Here is a 21,495-nt window from a genome sequence, read left to right as displayed (position 1 = left end):
ACGTGGATATTAGACAGCCAGTTTTACCTGTATCCTGTCAGAATAGTTATCCAGCAGTAAGACACCAGAGCTGGTCACTTTCTTAGTTTCCACCATTGTTTTCAGATCAGCCAGCAGATTCATGTGCTTGGACATGTCTGTAGCTAGCACCTTATAAAGACCAACAACAAACTGTTACTAGTACTCAGCGAAGAACACTGTCGCTTAATTTGTACGTAATATACTACACAAGGCTTTCTACTCAGCCTTTATTACAAAAGATGAAACTCTTTTCACTTACGATGTCAATGACCATCTTTCGCAGTGATTGTCTTTGTTTTTTGGTCAAGTTTTGGAAGATGTCACAGTTCTCCTCTTGCAGGAGCTTGAAACCGACTGCTAGATGATGGTTCTCTAAGACGGACGAGTCATTGTACATCAGTGCCAACTCTGAATCTGCAGGGGGGAAACGGTTGGTTAGTTTAGTTTGCAGAAACTTAGCAGGAAGCTGATAAGTCCGCTGGTACACTTCTGTACATCCAACTGGAAATTCTTTTCAAGTTGCTTTTAGGCTAAGCTTAAGTTGATACACGCTGCACGCCACTTTGTAACCCACCCCATCTCTTCCTTTTCATGCTTTGTCCTGTTAAATCAGTGTCTGCAGTCATGCATGCCTGCTCTTGTTCTGTTCTGGAGGTGTTGCTGCTGCTCTCAGTGCTTTGTGCTTTCCACACATGTGCATGTGCCAAAACCATACCGCCAAATACAAATTACCATAGATGGGAACAGCAATTCTAAACTGTACATTTCAGTTTAATTAGATCCATAAGACAATAAATGTGCAACAATCGCCTATTAGTGCAACAAATTTCTCTAATGGCGTCTTGCTGAATTTTATGTGTGCTGCTATGGATTCCTTGGTGAATGAGCAGCAGAAGAAAGCCCCATCATGTTTACCGCTGAGAGATTTCCCACTCGCGGTCATTTGAAGGACCTCTAGCTGTATTTAGATTTTCCATTAAGATGCATTAGTCTTGGCCACAGTGAAACCGAGCAGCAGAACAGAGAAAGGGGATCCTGCTCCGTTGCTCTCTGGCTGACAGCAGATCATTCTGGTGGCACTTAACAAGGATGACTCACTCTGCCTTTACTGCAGGGATTCCCCATTTGGGGCTTATGGTAAGCACTACACATTTTATGTGTGTGCTACGTGTATGCGACTGCATAGTGTGCCTTCTGTTCTGAGGCTGGTGTTAGTAATACTCTTATGCATTTGTGCCCAGTGGATATAAACTGCTTTTGTTTGAGTTTTCCTCTAAACCGCCAAATTAAGGTGATATTTGTGATACTGCTAACCATAAGCAAGTGAGTCAGTTAAAGTGAGATAAGAGGGGTTTAGTGTCTAGCTCAGGGATACATTAACAAACACAACAACATGAAGCAGGCATGCAAGTCTGGCATGGTTATAAGCTCAGTTGAGATGCTTCTATCACTACTCTTGGTGTTAGTGAGTCACACAGATTATCTGGCTTTTATTTCTTTAGGTTTTGATAAATCTGTCTTTGTGATGTCTACCCTTCACTCAACAATGGAGATTACTGGAATTTAGCAACCAAAATGCAATGGCCTATAAAAAGAAACAAGACTCTCAGCGTTGATTAGCTACCGCTTGATGTAAACAAGAAAATATTGAGGTCAGCACATATAGTGTGGCTACATTTGTCCTCAGAAGGACGTTTTCCTAAGAATCCTGAATGATGTTGAGTACAGGGATTAGGGCAATTATTGATCGTCTCTTTGAACTCCTCTGCTTTGGAATCACATGTCAAAGCCATCACACGTGCCTGCAAAAAACATGCTGGTAAACACGTGCATGTGTGCAGGCACTAAGTGTTTAAGCCCAACCTGCACATTTGGGGTTGATGCAAGAATCAATTCAGAGTTTGGATTAATTATGAAATGCGATTTATGAGAGAAATTATATTTATAATGCATATGTATGTTTGCTAACGAAGCAGAGGCATCAATGTGCATGTTCTCACCTTTGTGCCAGAGTGTGTGCGTTTGTGAATACTTGGTAATGACACAGTTGCTAACACTCATATTCAGGCTTACTGGTGTTAATGAGGAACTGGTTCGAGACTCCGGGATGGTCCACGTCATGAATTGCACTGGCAAAGATGGCAGCGAGGATCTCAAGGTCTGTGAACACAGCCTGGAAAGAAGAAGAAGCAAGTGTTGAAGGGAGAGCGGAGGGCACTGATGCGAGAGTCAGCTCGCTGGATAAAAATACCCTTTCAAGTTTAGAGCCATTGATTGGACGTGGAGAAGGAGTTTGATTGAAGCTGATTGTGGAAGCATGGCCTACGTGTTTGTGAGTATATGCATGTCAATGCATGTGTACAAGAGTGCTCCATGTCTTTGTGTGTGTGCGTGCACTTGCACCTCACCTCAAGGGCAGGGGTGGATAGCAGCACGTGAGTTGACTGGGTGACGTCAGCAGCATGGATGTTGTTATGATAGGCCACATCGGCATGGTAATGGTCTTCTAAGGTCATCAGGTAGGTTATAAAGGTGTCAAGTGGAATTTTAAAAGTTTTTAACAAGTCTCTCTCCTGCAAATAAGAAATAACAAAGGGGGGGGGGGGGTATTACAATTAAGACGATTTGGACAATTTGGGGATTCATCAAGCAGCAAAAGAGCCAGAAAAACAGAAGAAGGAAGTCTTTACCTGGAATATTGTGTACATCATGACTGTCAGTGGTCGATTCCCAGAAAATTCAGAGATTTTAAAAACATTAAGGCCCCATTTATTCACATGCTCCAACTCCTGAAAAAATCAAAACCCCAAAAAACAATGAGATAAGATCAGAAATAAATTCCCTCAACTATATACATCAAATTGCACACACTGTGCACTATATTTATGTAAACTATGCACACAAACACACCTTAGCAAGTTCATCTTCGGTCTCGGTCTTGACCCCAAATCGAGGGATGTTCGAGTTTGTGAGGCTGGATGAGTGCTGCAGCTTTTTCACCCCACTGATCTGAGACATGGGCTTGTTCTTCTTCTCCTTCTCCTTTTGCGTTTGAGGGGATGGCATCTCGACTTCATGCTGCTTGTCTGGAGAGACACAGTGCAGAAAAAAAAGAAAAGAAAAGTGAATACAAAGATTGTCACGATGCAGGAAGAAGGGCGAGTCTATCTACCCGTGTCATCACTCACCCAGGAAGGTGTTGGAGATGAACTCAGAGACTTGGTTCCCAGAGCGGCTCATCTCCGAGAGGTGCGTGAGCTCTCTATTCAACATCCTCTTGAACTGAAAGCGGAGCACACACGTATATGAATAATGGGTTCAGTGTCTCGGAAAAAGGCATAATCACAATTACTTGGTTTTTCAGGTCAGAGGTGTTCAGAGGCACTTAATAATGTCATTTTCAAGTAAAGAACAGAAACTGAAAACATAGTTCAAGTTCCAGAACGTGAAAAAAAAAATCTATGCATGTAAAGAAAACAGATGATTTGATGGCATACACATTCCTAATAGCAACAGTCTTTTGCAGACAGATTTTTAAAATTTCAAGGAACAATACAGTGGTTATTCCCAGAAATTTCACCTTCTCTCACTTTAACACACACACACACACACACACACACACAGATTTAGAGGGCTGCTGCCCTGGAAAAACTGACAGCATTTATTTATTCCTCATTTGCTCTTAGCTCTCCGGTGCCTAATTGAAGTGGCAGGCCCAAATTTAGCTGCAGCTTTGGGTTTGAAGACCAAATTGATTGATGTGGAGGCAAACGCTTTAAATCACTGATGTTCCAAACCACAAAGTTACAAAACAGATATTTAAAAAACCCCTCAATGCACTATTTAATTATGAATGAATTTAATTATGAAATTGTAAAATGCACAGTGTATATCAATGATTTATGTAAAGCCATACTGATCACTTTAAGCAAGCCATAACACCACAGGAGTCTCTTTAGAGCTCAGTCCGATTTAAGAACACCCACAAGCTTTTTTTATAATGATGACACCAGAGGCTGCGAGCCACTTGCAGCCATTGTTGCAGAAAAGCGACAAATACAATAATTACAAACATATAAAAATAGCAACATATAAATAAAAATGCAACCTACAAGATTTCCAGATATCTGTATAACGTAAAATTAAAAGATTATGGACCTAAAAAGGAGAGACCTAAGAGTTGCTGTTTTCTTTGACCTAAGAGGCCACTTGTGCCGTTTAACCTTTGAAACAACCAGAATGGAAATAACGATCCAGAGATTTTGTGAAAACATCTTTGCTCTTGAATCCAAAGTCACCTAAATTATTGTTTTTTTCTGTGAATTACACCCAGGCAGCACCATGCGAGTACAACATCGGCTCTTCACATCACAAATGGATCAAAATGGAAAACGGACCCAGAAATCTCACACCAATGCAGCAACAGTTTGAGGAGATATATGACGTGCTTCGTATATCTCAACTGGTCTGACGGATGAAAGTTACAAAAAAACCATGTCCTCTCGATGAAAATTAATTTAAGCAATCACATCAAACTAGGTGTGAAGCACATGAATATATAAAAAAACTACACTAATACAAGAAGGGATCTTACCTTTATGTATCCCCAGGACACAGAGAGCAAATAATTTGCTTCAGGCATTTTGACAAATCAAGCAAACTGATCCAGAACCAGAAAAGGTGCGGGTTTATAGTCCGGTATACTGCTCAGTCAATGAAAACACTAGACAGCTAGTAAAACAAAGGCAGTTCCCGCCAGTTAAAAGACCTCAACCTGAGGAGCCCGCAGAGCTCGATTCCAAGTAAATCAGCTGTGCAGAGTCCGTAAGTGAAGCATTGCGTTCTTGCCCTGCAAATAACCAAAGAACCAAGCCGAAGAAAAACAGATTCTGACAGAGAAGCGGAAGAAACGTGTCTCCCCAAAGATCCGATGCAAGCATATTGTGACCACACACGGTGACACAGATTGGCATGTGAACACACAGAGTCAGGCACAGGGATGCACTGCTGAGTCTGTGAATAATTGATGATGGTGCGGATGCTTAGTAGATGCCAAAGCACCAGGACAGCAAAATTTTTCTCTCAGCAGCTCCCAAACAGGACTGCCTGGCTGCTTCTGTATGTGTGACACAAGCTCCCATGTGAAGCGTACAGGCTGCCTCCCTCACACGGTCGTACGACGGCAGCGAATCAGGGCCCGGATATGAAAGAAGTGTGAGCTCATCATCATCTCTGATTGGTTTGGATTGGAACAGACCTGAGACTGCCTGCTGTTTGATTGGCTGGGACTGAGGTCAGTGGAAAAATCTACCCCTTCCCTTTCCTTTAATTCCTGCGGTGCAAGGGGGATGTTAGTTTGTGTATGCATGTGTGTGTGTGTACAGTACACACCTACATTTGTGTGTATGCAAAACATGTTCATATAAGATGCATGGCCAACTGTTCTAACCTTCTGCACAGCTTGATATACAAGTGCAGGTTACCTCATCCAACATGATATAATATTTAAAAAAAGCTGAGGTCACCTTCCACCCCGGTATTCAAGCGAGGTGAGTCACAGCAGCATCACTGATGAGATGATGTAAACACACACACAAAAAAACCCCATCATTAGTCTTACAATAAGAATGAGCGTCACAGTTATCTGAAGTGGGCTCAATAGGACAGAAACTAAAAGTGCTGCAGCCACACAGGCTGCTCCGTGTGCGTGTCAGCAAGCTCGGGAGGTCGTCGCTTTAATCGAAGGCAAAAGACGAAACCTTATTCAAGCAGGAGTTTTTTGTTTTTCTTTCTGAAGCAGCGCCAAGCGACAAACACCTCCAAAGTGAGTATATCCACCTAATGCTTTATGAGTGCATTTCATGTCTCCAGCAGTCATTTTTTAATGTTGACATCCAGCATTATTGAATTATCCGCCGATAATCTCAAGTCTTAAATTTGAAATTTTACAGGAAAACCCACGTTGAGTCAGCTCACCAACGATGTCCCAGTGAAAAAAAAGGGCATTGACAGAGAGCTGTTTGCAGTTTGCTGCAATTCAAATGTACAGGGCATCTGAATCTTGTCCTACCAAAATGAGTGATATTAGATGTGTAAGCTCAAATAATTACTGGACTGCTTCTTGTAATTGCAGGTGTGGAAATTTTTGAACTGTGATACTATTCTTAGGATCTGGACAGGGGGTATTTCTAAGAAAAGCAGAACCAAACTTTGGTGAAAAACATGTTTACTTTGGACTTTGGTTTATTTAAAGAAATGTCTTAGTATAAACACTTGTTTATGCTCTTCAAATTACCTGTTGAGGTACTGGTCCAAAAACATTTCCAATCAATGTTCAGAGTTCAGACAGCGTGCAAGTTTTGATATTACAGCTTTACTGATAAATATTGCAGTGATGATGATGATGATGGATCATTTTTCTAATCATCACCACCATCTAACTTACCCCACCCCATAAACCAGGGGTGTCTGACGCATGGTCCTATCCTTATTAGGGTTGTGGGGGTGGTTGGAGCCTATCCCAGCTACCATAGGGCGAGAGGCAGGGTACAGCCTGGACAGATGGCCAGTCTGTTGCAGGGCAGGGAATGTACAATGAAGAGATAAAACTTGAGAGAAGAGCATGTTTGCCCCTGAAAAAAGGGCGGCATCAAACATCTGGGAGATGAGGGGAAAAAAGGCCCAGCATTTTATTAATTTCTATCGGCTGGCACCACATGTAAAACAGTGGAACACAACCGCACGGTAATTAACGCGTAATTCATGACACACAAGCATAAATGTCGGGGATGATGTCGGCCGCTAACATAGCTAACGTCGAAAGGACTGCAAAGGCTGCCTGCAAGAGGCCTTAGTGATGCTGATGAGCATTAATAAACAGAATATAAAATTACAATTGTCAAAGTTAAAAAGATTATTCCAGATCTTTATATGGTTCATATAAACTTCTTTTTAAAAATTTGAATCTTTAAAAAACAGTGAAAATTTGAACCATAATCAGGTTATTGAAACTTGCGCACACCCACACAAAACATCCACAGCCCCTGCGTTTCTTTAGATTTAGAGTCTGTTCTTTCTTTTTCATGTTGTGTATGTAAACGCACATGTGTGCATGCATGTGTCGAGTGTTTACATTGATTGAAAAGGGACCAAATCTGTCTCTGATTACTTTACGCCCCACTTCCACAGCCTGTTTGGCACTGTGAGTAATTTACAGCTACACTGGAACAGATGAGCCCACCGGCTCGCTGAGATCCAGTCGCTTTGATTGACTCACAGCCAAGCAGGCCAGCACAGGCCCAACACACACGCACATGTGTGCACGCACAACACATGGTCTCCTCTCAGGTGGACAGTTTAAACAATGCCCGCTTACACCTCACTAATCCACACAAACTCCCACTCGCTGTCACGCAAACACACACAAAGCAATAGCTTAGCCAAGAGGTGTGAACTCAAACTATTGGGTAAAAATTGGAAAGTGTCACACCGAGCATAGATGTGTGTTGTGACCAAAAATATCTGTTCCTGCTGTGTATATATAGCTCGCAACACCTCCAGATCAATGTATTTTTTTCGTTTCTCACATTCTGCATTTATTCGGGCAGCAGACGCCCCCTCTCCGCAGAGGGAGCAGGAACACTTTAATTGTTGTCAGTGTTATAGATGAAATGGGTCTGTCACCCATTCATGACATACAGAAGACACCAAGGAGGAAATCCATATGTAGGAAGGCTACAAACAGGTAATGGTAAGACTGGTTGGTGGTTCGATCCCCCGGCTCCTCCAATCCACACGTAAAAATGTGTCACAGGGCCAATACATAGTGCATGACTGTTAGGAAACGGGCTGTACCACACAAATACTAGTCCATGTACCATTTATAGCACAAAGTATACCTATGAAAACTAAGATCAGCAGCAAGATGCAAAAGCAAAGAGAACTAGCCACTAATTCAGCCACTGAAGAATGAGTCTGAACCGCATGTGTAAGCCCTCCTCGCTGAACTAGATCCAACTTTTAGGGAGAGACAGTTTGAATTCTTAAGGGAAGCTACATGTTATTCAGAAAAAGCAGAAACCTCTCCTCGCACAGATCTGAGATCAGTGATGAGAGGCTGCTAAACTAGGTGTTTCCTAAGGAACCTCTTGCTCTTTCTTGAAATGAGCTGCTAAGAAACACTAATAGTGAAATATCAAAAGAATAATACTTTTAATCATTTAAAAGTATCACTGCAACAAGTGGAGGAGATATAATCAGTTACTGGTTATACTTGCACATATTGTCTGTTGGCCTCATTATTTGAAACTTTGGCCACATTCAATAACAGCCCCTGCCATTATAGCAGTGTGCATATATAACAGGAAAAGCATAATTTAGCACAGGTCCATATTACAGACTTTGGTATTTACTTTACCTGCTGCAACAATTAGAGAGTCATTATGAAAACAGAAGATATCCACCAACACCCACTGGCTGCTGCTGATTTGCAAAAGACAGGGAAGCTCAACCTTACAGGTTTAGGTTAAAAAGAGAAGTGACACGATCCAGATTCTTGTTCAGGTGTGGCACCAGTCGCACTGCAAGTGAATCAGACTTTCTAAAACGGTGATGCCAGAAAAACAGAAAGAAAGTTTTAATGAGTCACTTGCCATATGCCAGGAGATCCGCAGATGAGATCACGACACAACCAAAATACACAAGTCTTAACTCCTTCCCACATAAAAAGACATTTGATCACCTCCCCAGTACCCTTAATGACGAGTTCTGAGACCTCAATAAACATCAATAAAGACAATTTTTGACGACCATCAGAATAGGTTCTAGGTTTTTCCAAGGGACGCCCTAGTAAGTTGTATACAAAAAGATCACAATCACTAACTTCTGATTCACACCTTGTCATTTTGTTCTGGAAGAAACCACTCAGTTCAGAAAAGAGTAACAACAGTTGCCCATAGTAGGAGTCCAAAAGGGGGAAAGAGTTCTTGCCTTTAGTAAAAAGGACACCTTCGAACCTGAACATCCAAGCATGACACCCTGATATTTCAAATGAGAAAACAGCCAACGCTAATCAGACTTGACTAGTGCACATCGATCTTACAGAAGAGCAAAAGAATCCCCGAAATACTTAATCACACACAAAGGAAAAATATCTAACCACGGGAGTATCCTGAACTTCAACCCACAGAGAACCAACAAGTGTCACCTCAGAGACCTATACGAGATTACAGCAAAGCGTCTAATAGACACGCTGTCTGTTAGACGTGTGTCAATTTCACACTTTGCCTCTGCAAAAGGGTGAAATAGACACACATGCAGAAGTTGAATTACCAGCAGGGGGAGATGATGATAATAATAATAATAATAATAATAATAATAATAATAATAATAATAATAATAATAATTTTAAAAAAGCCAAGAAGTCAGTAGTGAGTAAAAAAACATGTGAAGTACATTTCAGGGTCCTTAATCAGTAGAATCGATTAAGCTAGGTGGCTAATATGTACATACTGTCCGTGTAACTGTGTTAATAATGTCTAAGAGTCAAAGCTGGAAATGGACAAGCTATGCCAGTGGCTCAGCGATTCTATTACAGGTTTTGCCGTGATACTGGGTTGCAGAGACATGTGCACTTTCAATGTCAAAGAAGGTGTTACAACTGCAAACAACTTGTTTCATTTGGTGTACAATGGGTGTGTGTGCTGTGTGTGTTTTTAGCTACTGTGTGAAAGTGCATTAAGTAGAATGGCAGTACGAATGTCCTGGAGGGCAAACTGACCTTGCCTAACCTACTGTTACAGCAGCCTCTAAGCCTAACAGAGTAACCTTGGGAATAGTGATATTCCGAGGTGACGTGCAGTATTTTACCAGAATATATTGTGACCTGATTTGAGGGCAGAGATGATGAATGGGAACCCACAAGGAACTGTACTTTATGGGCGGTGAGTTTTAACAATGGTCCCAAACACTGAGAGAAGTGATTTTTCCGTAATTTTATTCCATTTTCCTCAAATGAATTCAATCTTCTTTTTTTTTTTGGTTTCTTTTATTTATCTCGACGATGAGCTGAGGATACCTTTAAACACCGATGTTAAAGTCTGCGGGCTCCACACATAAAGTAATGGCCATGTGTGGGAGATGTAGCGACTGTATTACATGTGATGTCTTTGTCTGTACGTGTGTGAGTGTGTATGTGTGCATTGCTGGAGTGAGATAGCAGGGCGGCTGAGCCTGTGGCTGTTGCCATGACGACCAAAGATAGCTGTGCTGATAAAAGAGAGCATGTTACAGTTTTTTTTTTTACCTCTCTCTCTCTCTTTTTAAAGAAGTGATTTTTTTAAAATTTAAATGAGGTAGATGTGCAGCGTGATGTGTGTGATCGCACTAACATCAGAGGTGAACCTGTGCTTTTTGTTTGATTCCTTTGTCTGTCTCTCCTCTTGGTTCGTCCCACCTCGTGTGACATCACAGTGTGTGACATCACCACAGCCCAGAGCTGATCAGCATTCAGAGCAGCACACTAACACTCTCACACACACGGACACACACACGCAGTGGAAGCGACTGAGCATGCTCATACCAAAACTCCTCGCTTGCATGACGATGCTATCGCTAACATATATAGACCATATAACATAAACAGACCAATGTGCGGTGTAATGACTGATGAGTATTAAGAAAGACATTAAACCACATAATCAAGCAGCACATAGATCAACCACACACACACAAAAACAAACAAAATGTGGAAGAATCAAGTTTCTACAGTGCTGCTTTTACAGTGGGTTCATAACGAGTCATTATTAGAGATGAGGAGGTCTAAAGACAATGGAATTATGTTTAAAATCAACTACATCGACAGCCTGTGATACAATGGATCTCACTATTGTTTGTTAGTTTGCTAATGCAGTGCTAAAAGTGACATAAGCTTTGTCCAAGAAAAAAAACCAAGCCATTACGGCATTTAAATTTATACAAGAGTTTTGTATAAGATGAGTAAAATGACTGTATTTTTACATTTCTTTTTCTTTTAGATGGACGTGTAAAAACACAGGCGTGGGTTAGCAACATGACAACTCCCATGAAAGTGTGCTGCACAATTTCTTTTTAAAAGATATATAAAGTTAATCATTGAACGCAGTTCTGTTAAGCAGTCAAGCTTCATTTAGTAGTTTAGCTTCTTAGCACTTTCAATCTGCAGGAAACTCTGTATATACTGTAAATATTTGTAAAAGTGCAACTTCAAGTAGAGGTTAGCACATACAGTGTACTGCAAGTCCCACACAGCATCAGCACTACACTGTATTTTGCTCAAACGCCACAAAATTAAAACAAAGCAGACAAACACTAAAGTGAAACCCAGGAAGCAACTTCCACATTACAGAAACAGAGAATACTTATAACATATACTGCCATGAATTTAAAAAAAAACCCCACAACAACAACTTTTTAGCTATTCTTACCTTGTTTGAAGCCATCTCACTGACTGAGTGTCTCGTCTGCAGCGTCTCCAGCTGGTCCAGGCACCAGTCCAGCTCCTCCAGGGTCTCAGTGGCCAGTTTCTGGTAGGCCTCCTCTGCAGGGGCAAGACAGGAGGGCAGGGGATCAGTAAGGACCCGCTTCAGAGGGCTAGTGGACGGTCCAGGCCCGGGGTCTCCCACCCCACAAACAGCTAAGCTGGGATACCCCGAGTAGACACATGGGTGACTCTTCATACTGGACAGGTGAGCCAGCTGAGGGGGTAGGGGTGGGGGGCGTGGGAGCAGGGCCTTTATGTCCCGTATCCTAACCCGCAGATGAGCAGAGGTCAGCTGTAGCCAAGCTCATTGATTCCCCATGGAGAAAAGAAACCTTCACCGCAGTCCCACAGTTCCCGGCTTCTTCCTTTTAAGTCAGATACAATCCCTGGGAGTATGGCTGTGAGAGATGGATGGCAAACAGCCACCCCGAGTCAATTCAGTGTGTCCAGATGCTCGTTAACAGTAAGGAAACATCGGCAGAGAATAGAGACGTAAACCACAGAGCAAAGAGAGCAACAGCAGAAAAACAGACTTCCTCACTATCACCCATACACAGCACACATATTCTACTCAGTGATCTGGGTGTATAGGGTTTACTGTATGATTCATAAGAGAAGTATAATTCCAGTCATGTAGCAAGATGAACAACAGTCTGCTTAGCAGGCCCATGTCTGCCATAGGAGGGATGGAGCGAAGACGGGGATCAGGGAAAAGAGGATCCAGTGAGAGGCTCAGAACCAGGCAAGATCCATGTCACTATTGTCCAGGGTGGAACAAACACAAGATCGTTCACAGCAACTTGACATGGTTAAGAAATACATCTCACAGACACACACACATACAAATACACGGACACCAACAGACGCACACATGCATACACATGCACACTCACACCAGACAAAATGCTAACCATAACACATCATGATTTTGTCTCCATAGCCTCTCTGCCAATGAAAACATCCATGGTATCCGGGAAGCAAAGGGTATAATCCAGTGCTGTGTGTGTACGCTGGACAGTGTTTCCTATGGATGCTGTGTGTGTGTGTGTGTGTATAGGGGGTGGGCTGCTGTTGCTTCAGCGTCCCTGGTAGCCAAACGTGCTGCTCTCCCCAAGCTGTACCTAAAGCCTGAGAGGACCGCACTGTGGATGGGGAAGGGAGATCATCAAAACATGGACTGGACTGCTGGAAGTGAGAAGCCAGAGCTGGGAGCTCCCTATACTGAGTGTGCATGCATGCCAATATGTGCTCAGCATACAAATACACCAAAAGAGAGAGGTAAACAAATAGATGGCAGACCATATGGTGAAGATGGCAGCGGTTTAGCGTGATGAGCCCGACATCGCAGTGCCACGGTATCCTTTTCTTTTCGTTTGAGATCAAAGACATGCACCTCTCAAAGTCAGCCTATGTTAGCAGAAAATGTCACCTTGTCAGAAGCCAATTAATATTGATGCCTTAACTAATTTAGGAAAGCAAACAGGGGTTTAATGCAATGTGATCTGTGATGTGTGGTCACTAAAGCCATAATTCAGTTACACAGACAAGGCAGCGGCAGATTAAAACACACGAGGACTACATTTAGTTTCGTGATGCCATATCAACTTAGCATTTGTAGGAAGTGTTTAAAGTGCCTTAAAGCCTTTGGGAAACACTGTTCTGTCTTCATATTGACTTTACTGATGTAAATGTGTACAGTTAAGTTTTCAAGTTCATAGCTCTCGATTGCACAAGTAGGACAAGATAAGTAAATTTTATTAATATCTCATGCTTTATATTTGGAAGAGATGCACACTAATTTTGTTACCATATGGGTCTGTTTTGTGCACAACAATGCCTTTCTATGACCTCATATTCTGAACCCCTATCCCGCTTCATTGTCTTTGACAAATCTTTCCCACCCTGCTTCCATTAGTCCCCTTCCTCTCCCACACTTCTCCACTGATCATCCTTCCCCTCTTTGTCTCTCTCTCTCTCTCTCTCTTGCTCCTATTTTTTGTCTCTCGCTTCGCTTCCCCTCAGTCTCCTTTTCTCTCTCGGTGTCTCTCTCCCTGGTGTGGTGTCAGTGGCTGGGGTGCTACTCTTTCTGACAGCAACTGCACTGACGTCAATGACATTCTTCTCATGCTTAGTGCGACATCAGACACCGGCGCTCAGAGAGGCCACTCTGCTGCACAGACGCAGGGCTGCAGCCAAACTATGTACCGGAACAGCTTGACAGTGAAGTTGGAGTGGGAGATGATGAGAAGAGGAGAGAGGAAGAGGAACAGCAAGGAGGAAAAGGAAGGAGAACGCAGAGCTCGGAGGAAGGACAGCTCTTGTGACACTGAGTTTAGCATCAGCTTTGAAAATAGCTTCTGGCCGCATCGCGTGCAATAAAAAAAGGAAAAAGAATTAATGTAACCAAAAACATAATTCTACTGTGTTGAATACTGAATGCGAGTGACACGTGCATCTCTTTAAACTCACCTCAGTGCCTAAATGTTTAAAAAGCTGCCATAACCGTTTGAATCAATTATGCAAATTACTGCCTGCCTGCATTGCTTGAAACTTGAAATCGTTGTCTGTCTCTCCCTCTTTACTTTAACCAGCAACTATTCTCATCCACAACAGGTAAAAGGTCAAAGAACTATTAGTGCATCTTTCCGATAACAGAAGAAAAAAAAAAACTGCTCTGGCAAGCGGGGGCAGGAAGCTAAAGATGGAAAGACAAGCAGAGGAAGGGGCAAAGAGCCCTACATGCAATCTCACTTTTATTGACCAGCATCTTCTCCTTGACTGATTTACCGACTTAATTTTAATTATACTCCCTTTATTGTCTTTCTCTGCAATGCGACTTGTTGCAGGCTCAATAAGCCTTTGCGTTACAAGTATCAGTCAATAGTCTCAAATAATTATGCTCATGACTCACAGCTGTCACCAGTTTATGGCAGGGCTGTGCACCAGATTATTTTCTAAATATAGCACGATGTCAGTGGTTCTTAATATATAAGCAGGTTGGTAAGTCTCGAGATTTCGATTTTAACATCTGTAAGGATTGCCCACAAATACAAGAGTAAGCAAAAATTTGGCACCCTTAATAAATGACTATTATAAATATACAGAATAATATATAGTTTTGTCCTTTTATTGAGCATATCTATGTCCATGTGTTTGTGCGCGCGCGCTCATGATCATTTTACCGAGCAATGCACAGTGAAATTATTTATTAATGGTGAAGGTTATTTGGTCTTTCCTGCAAACACAAGCTGGGTTGCAGCCATTGACACTGCTAAAAAGCAAAGTGACTGTCAAGGGCAAGTCTATTCTAGCCAGCTAACACTGTCTGTGCCATGTCTTCCTCACAACAAAAACACTTAAAGCAGACCAGACAATCTGTGCAGTACAGGGTATCTGTCCATTGTGTTCAACACATTAGGTTATCCAAGACAAGTATTACTATATATATACACACACACACACACACACACACACACAACCTATTAATCTGTTATGGGAACAGTGATCTGTCTGTTGCTACAGCCTCATGAGTGCTTCTTAGAATAGAGACGTGTTACCAAATAAAAACAAACACTTCACCATACTATCGGACAGTCTAATTATTGTTGCTGTGAACCACTTCTCTGTGAAATATACAGTTCATATTTATATTCTGGCTCATGGGTTTGTTTGTTTGTTTGGGCTTATTGCACAACTTTTTGTGTGCTTGACAGCCCTTCATTGTTATCATATTTATCATCTTAAAACTGATAAAAGACATCATGATAATGATAGCGCTTCCGTTTTGTTACTATAAACTATTTAATCCCAGTTTCAGTTATGGATGAGACTACTCTGGTAAGGCTCTCCTTTTAGTTCTACGCAGAATTGATCACCAGCTTTTAGACAATGAATGAGCCATTTATTACATATTTTAAGTTATTATCTGTATTTCACTATCGTTGTTTATCATCTGCTTCTGCACTAGAGATCCCTGTGTGCCAAAGTGAGGTAAATATTGCTTTACAAAGTGCTGTGAACCACACGCGTACACACAAGGACACACAGTAGACAAAGATCATCAAGTCATGCCGTTCTTCCGTCTACGTACCTGTGAAGGTGGTCTTGGTGATAGGTGGTGGGTTACACATGGGTGATCTTCTGTCATGGGGGAAACAAAGAGCCACACAAAACAGTCGGTTATTAACTTTAAAAATAACAGTGAGTAAAGAAACGTAATCTCCTTTTGCTGGTTTTTTGTGACTATTACAACAGTCACACTGTTGTTGTAATACTGAATATATCCAGCAGAGGGCGAGCAAAGCCCGACTATGTGTGAGCACAGGAGACAGTGCAGGCAGGTGAAGGATGTGAACAGTAGCGGTTCTTGATACGGGCGACACGGGCGGTTGCCCGGGGCGGCATCATGGGCATCGGCAAAAAATTTTTTTTTAAAAATTGCTCGTTCTCATGCTGCCCTGACGTCATGCCAGCGCATATTAGGAATGGCACAGGCACCGATCGGTTTTCTATCGCCCATTTGCTGGGAGTAAGGGCGCCCTCCGTTTGCAAGGTGCGCCTGCTGCGTGCGGCACAGGGAGGAGAGGACGGGGCGGCGGGGGATTCTCTGGCTGGCTGAAGCAGCATCTAATAACCAACTCGCAAAATAAAACAAAATAAAAACAAACAAACCAACAAAAACACCAGACAAACAGCCTGCTGCTGAAGTCAAAGTAAACTTTACTGTCATCTCCGCTACATACAGTCCAGTATATAGAGAGACGAGACGACGAGGCTCCAGTTACAGCAGTGCAAGTAAACAAACAATAAATATAAGAAGAGTAAGAAAATAAATATACACTTTAGGACCAGGGGTAAAGGGATCAATAACAATTTAAAATTTATAATTTACAGTTTGATGATTTAAAGTCTCACACACAACCCGTCGAAAGGGGAGGGGCCGGCTGCTTCCAAATAGAGCACATTTCATTCATAATGTTGTAAATCCAAGCCCATTATGTATTCATGATTTGAATCCTGGTTGTGCGAAATCCCAGAAATAAACCCTAGACAAAGTGATCTGTGAATTAAGGTGTAGGATTAGGTTGTGTGAAATCCCAGAAATACACCTTAGACAAAGTGAATCTGTGAACTAAGGTGTAGGTCTGTTAGGTTATGTTGTGGTGATCCTCGAGTTGGGGGATTTGTGTTCATACTGGAGTGCAAAATTAAAACCAATGGAAGATGGACAAGAAAAGTTCAAAGCCATCAGGTGCTCAGTTTAGAAAAAGAGAAAAGAAGAGGAGGAGAAACGAGCAAAAGATACAGGTAAGCAGATGTGTCATTGGATAATGGCAGGTCATCCTGAAACAATCAGAATCAGAATACTTTATTAATCCCTAAGGAAATAATGTGGGTTACAGTTGCTCCAAGAAGAAATGGTAAAAATAGTAACAGTAACAGACTAAACTCCAAACAATACATTATGTTACAGATTTTAATATTAATTAGTCATTGTCAATTGTTGATTTGTCCTGTTCTCATTGTATGACGAATTATGATGGCTGTTTGGTAGCCGTTTGCATACAATGCATACTCTCTCTCTCTTCATATGTGTGTGTGTGTTTCTCTGGTGAAATTCAGTATGGTTCCGACAACAGTTTTATGTTAATGTACAATCCTTAATATGTTTTATGTGTGTGTGTGTGTGTGTGTGTGTGTGTGTGTGTGTGGGGGGGGGGGGGGGGGGCAGAGAGAGTGTTCGCCCAGGGCGCCAAACAGGCTAGGACCGCCACTGGATGTGAATGACAAATTACTGCCACATGCAGAGTAGAACAACTCAGCCATAAGGTGACTGTGATCAGATATCATAAGCTGGTCACACTGATTATTAGAGTCCTCTCACTACAGCAAGGTTTTGTTTCAGTAAAGCTTTACAGCCTTCCAAACTTACTTATTGGATGTTCTGTCTTGTTGTAGGTTAGTTAATGCACCAAAGTTGTTTCGTACAGTTCTCAAGCTTGCAAGAACCTGAGGGGGACATGACAGAATTGAACGTCACATTATGGCAGTATGTAAGGCGTCAAGACATCAAAACTGGTGCAACCGCTCACCTGTGCAAAGGGTGTTACAATCATGTCATCACCATGACTGGAAGAAACAGAGAGAGTTTTATGTTAGACGCAGACTCACAGTATAATGATAATGATTCAGCAGCAGAAGGGTGATTCATTTCCATGCCTTTGTCCCTATGTTCACAAATCAGAGGAGGCCATATACTTCACAATGTTCAATAGTTTAAAGGCAGTATTAGGCTTCAGTGAGAGAACTGAGGGGCTTTATTGTTGTGTAACTGTACACGTAAGGTAGCTCAATGACATTTGCAGTAACTACCAAACCTATTCTCATGGTACTGGATAATGTAAAACATGGAAGCTGTTTTTGCACCTCTTCTTTCCATTTCTTTGCCCCTATCTACACCTATAGGGATCATTAAGTTCTTCTTTCATGTTTTTACTGACTTTTATTTACCCAGGTAAAAGTTAGCTAAGCACATTTCTGTCTTGTCTTCACTGATTGCCCCCATTTTTTTTTATTGTCGCTAGACACGCTGCTCCTGGAGCTGGGGTTTATGAGCCTTGCTTAAGGACACCTCAGTGAACACTGTTAAGGGAGAGAAAAGCCTTTCTCAGTCAACCAAGGTAAAATAAATTTAATCAGTAAACTTTGAGTCAGTACCTGCTGACCTCCAAGTTATGTGAACACCATAAACAGCTTCAGGTGATGATTAGTGTCACAGAGCCTCTTTGCTTTGCTGCTCTGCTGAACAACCCCACGGCTCTGCTCTGCGAACACCTGGCAGCACCAGTGCAGTAAATACTGCAAATTTTGGTATCGATCTGACAGCAAATACAAGGCCCGTAATGGCACTACCAATACTGATACCAGTAGTTTTAACCTAAAAAGGCAGCTTATGGGAAAGCAGTCTATCTCGATTTATAAAGCAAATGTCATCAATTTGCCAATTCCACTAAATAAAAGCACTTTGGGTCGACTTCTGTTTTTTAAATGTAACAGGCAGGGGCGCGACGGGGGGGGGGATACATCCTGTCCTACCTCTATTTCGAGAGAAGCTGGGATAGGCTCCAGCCCCTGTGACTGTAATGAGGATAAGCGGAAGATAATGGATGGATGGAATTTTGAGTTTTCCTATAATTTCTGGAGAGTTCTGAACTTTAGAGGTCGCTGAAAACAATTTCCTTCCATTGACATGACCTGGATTTATGTTTATAAAGCTATGCTATTAAGTATTTCATAAAGCTTTCTTATTGTACTTCCAAATTTCATCCTGTAAGATGTAAAAGAGAGAAACATGCCGGTTTTTTTTAAAACATGGTAACTAGTGTAATACCACAGAGCAAAAAGCAGCAGCAAGAACAAGGTCTAAGGTTACTGCAACTCCTTATTATTCATCCTTTTGTCTATTTGTCTTTCCTTCGGGCAGATCCAAGTGCTCTTTTTGTCAATATTTTTATTTCCTGTAGCACAAAGTGTACAGTACATGTAACTGGATAGGCACCATTGTGTGGGAAACACGAAAGAGCTATCAATATATATACTCTGACCCTGGAGATACCAGCTGATTTGTGTGTTACTGGGAAGTCTGAGTTCTTTGCTACAGCTGTAAGATAATGTAAAATCACGATTATAAAAGATAAATGATAAAACAAAGACATAAAAGTAAACATTTCAGAGCACAAATCCTTCCCATTAGCTTTAGGAGACACAAACCAGTAACTCTGAGAAAACAAACCTATAGACGGATGCTTGTGAATGGTTTGTTACACCGTGCCCTTTCTGTGCTGCTGAATGTGGCCAAGAATAGATATGACACCAGAATCATCTGCAGGCCATGCACACGTTCCATAAGGCCCAAAGGATGGAAGCTTTGAGACCTGGGGACTGTATTACAGGGCGAGTTGAAAATACCTGGGACATCTTTCTGTTACATGGCTCCACTAAGCCTAACAGCCACAACAATGCTAAGCAGTCACAGTGACCCTGACACTGCTTATAAACACAGTAAGTCAATCCACATTTTTTGGGCTTAGCTGTGTGCAAGTTCACGTAAAAAGCTTGGTGCTGTCGCCAGATGAATAATCGCAGACACGGACAGCTGCACATTTTTTCATATGAAGAATAAACTTTAATCTAGGAATAGTACGACGAATTAAAAGAACATAATACAGGCTCAAAGCAATACAGATACTGCAAGCAAAGCCAGAAAGGAAAGGCTGCACACTCTGTCCTGTCATTAAAGCAAAGAAAGATATTTCTGCAACTACATCTGTGTACGCTATAAAAAGTGTTTCTTATATGCATTCAAAAGATGTGTAGGACATGTTTATCCTTATTCCTTCAGCTGGAACCATGACCGAGAATCCAAATTCCTCTCAAAACTGGAGACACTCACACTATCCCTGCATTGAGCAACACAGGATCTTCTAAAAATTGTGCTGCTATTTTTTTAGAGAATGGGTTGGTCAGCTGGTCATGGTTTTCTGTGATCTGTTATACTCAACCTAATGTGCTCTGATGCCAGTTATGATTGAATTATCATCTTTATATAACTCTTTTAGAAGTAAACCAGCATAACTTTGCAAACCCAGATTTAAAACTAAAGTTATCTCACTAATCCCAAAATCTACCGGTCTCAAGTTCAAGCTGAAGAAGAAGAAGACATTTATCAGGATTCAACAGGATTATTGTTAATTTTATGAAAGTTGGGATGGAAGCAGAAGATACCATTTACTCACATGTCACTGGCAATGGAGGAGTTTCGCGACATGGACTTGGGTGAGAGGTCATAGTCGCTGTCAGAGCGGTAGAGGAATGACTCTCTCCGTTGACTGTGGACAAAATTGGCCTGCAGGATGAGGCCTGAGCCCGGGCTGGCCATTGGGTCCAGGGGGCTTCGACCTGATGATGTGCCATTGTCCACATCGAAACTGTAATTAGATAAAGAGAAAAGAACAAATATCAGAATCAGTATGTGAAAAAAGTTATTTGATCTTGCAAACTGAGATTTCTACCACTGACAGATTCAAGCAAAATTTCTGAAGTTCAATGGTGAAAAAAAGGAAGGGAAGTTTCCAGAATAAAACCCAATTATCTATGCTTCCGGAAAACACAGGATTTATGTACACATTAGTCACATGTTAGCGATGCTGATGACTTTTCATTGCAGCACCAGGCTGTCATGTTCACTGGTTGGTTTGGTAAATCTCCAAATCCATAGTTAGGTTCATACCAGACATGGTTTTAATTATTAGCATAGACCGTACAGAAAAGAAGGCCTTTATAATAATTTTTTTTGATTTCTGGTTGGGAGACTTTGTGAGCAAGACTAAGCCATTACGCTGAGTTTTTCTCCCCCAGAGCAATATCGCTGACACAGCCCAAGTATCAGCCTTACACTCCTGGGACCATTCATTATGCATGGGCTGTCTCTTTCCCACTCACTCTCTCTGTTATATGTTATAATCCAAGTGTCACTGATATCCACGTGATGTCCAGTGTAGGAATTGCATACATGGCATAGGAATAAAATAAAACAGAAGAATTTTGATGTGCAGTTTTTTCTTAATCTGCCCAATCTAATGTGCATAACATGCTGGACTTATTTTTCTTTTTAAAAATGTCTTTGTAGGGCTTAGCTTCCAGGTCTGAAAAGCAAAGCATACAACCTGCATTCTGTTTATTTGCCAGCGGGAAGCAAATAATGTGGCTCAAAAAAAGAAATCCAGCTGTAGAAAGGTCAATGTGAAAACAAATGTATGTTCCCCTTGGATAATTACCACGGTAAAAACTTATTAAATGGAATAAGATAATCATTTTGTATATTATGGTACCTGCTAGTGCCCATGAGGGTAGTAATCCAACATACCTATTAGAGCTGGCCTACTTTGTTACTCACA

At 41.7% G+C, this 21,495-nt stretch overlaps 1 protein-coding gene across 4 annotated transcripts in view; it reads right to left on the bottom strand.

Moving 5' to 3' along the window:
* pde4d (phosphodiesterase 4D, cAMP-specific) overlaps window positions 1-21,495 on the bottom strand; it is a 53,084-nt gene that overhangs the window by 3,892 nt on the left and 27,697 nt on the right. For 3 of the 4 annotated variants that reach the window (XM_014331138.2, XM_014331151.2, XM_014331141.2), the window contains exons 2-13: window positions 20,335-20,526; window positions 17,632-17,668; window positions 17,472-17,548; window positions 15,630-15,679; window positions 11,484-11,596; window positions 3,210-3,303; window positions 2,932-3,107; window positions 2,712-2,810; window positions 2,430-2,594; window positions 2,095-2,194; window positions 281-435; window positions 28-150 (exon numbers count right to left, since the gene is read on the bottom strand). In XM_014331138.2, the coding sequence (XP_014186624.1) occupies window positions 28-150; window positions 281-435; window positions 2,095-2,194; window positions 2,430-2,594; window positions 2,712-2,810; window positions 2,932-3,107; window positions 3,210-3,303; window positions 11,484-11,596; window positions 15,630-15,679; window positions 17,472-17,548; window positions 17,632-17,668; window positions 20,335-20,526 (1,381 nt within the window). Of the gene's footprint in view, window positions 1-27; window positions 151-280; window positions 436-2,094; window positions 2,195-2,429; window positions 2,595-2,711; window positions 2,811-2,931; window positions 3,108-3,209; window positions 3,304-4,615; window positions 9,377-11,483; window positions 11,597-15,629; window positions 15,680-17,471; window positions 17,549-17,631; window positions 17,669-20,334; window positions 20,527-21,495 lie in introns of those variants that run through there. The other variant, XM_014331146.2, reaches the window with a different exon arrangement.

The sequence above is a fragment of the Haplochromis burtoni genome, unplaced genomic scaffold (assembly GCF_018398535.1).
Source record: "Haplochromis burtoni strain Fernald_Lab_line unplaced genomic scaffold, NCSU_Asbu1 Contig_18, whole genome shotgun sequence".
Taxonomy (NCBI): Eukaryota; Metazoa; Chordata; class Actinopteri; order Cichliformes; family Cichlidae; genus Haplochromis; species Haplochromis burtoni.
The sequence above is the reverse complement of the archived record's forward strand: the minus strand, read 5'-3'. Positions and strand labels throughout refer to the sequence as shown.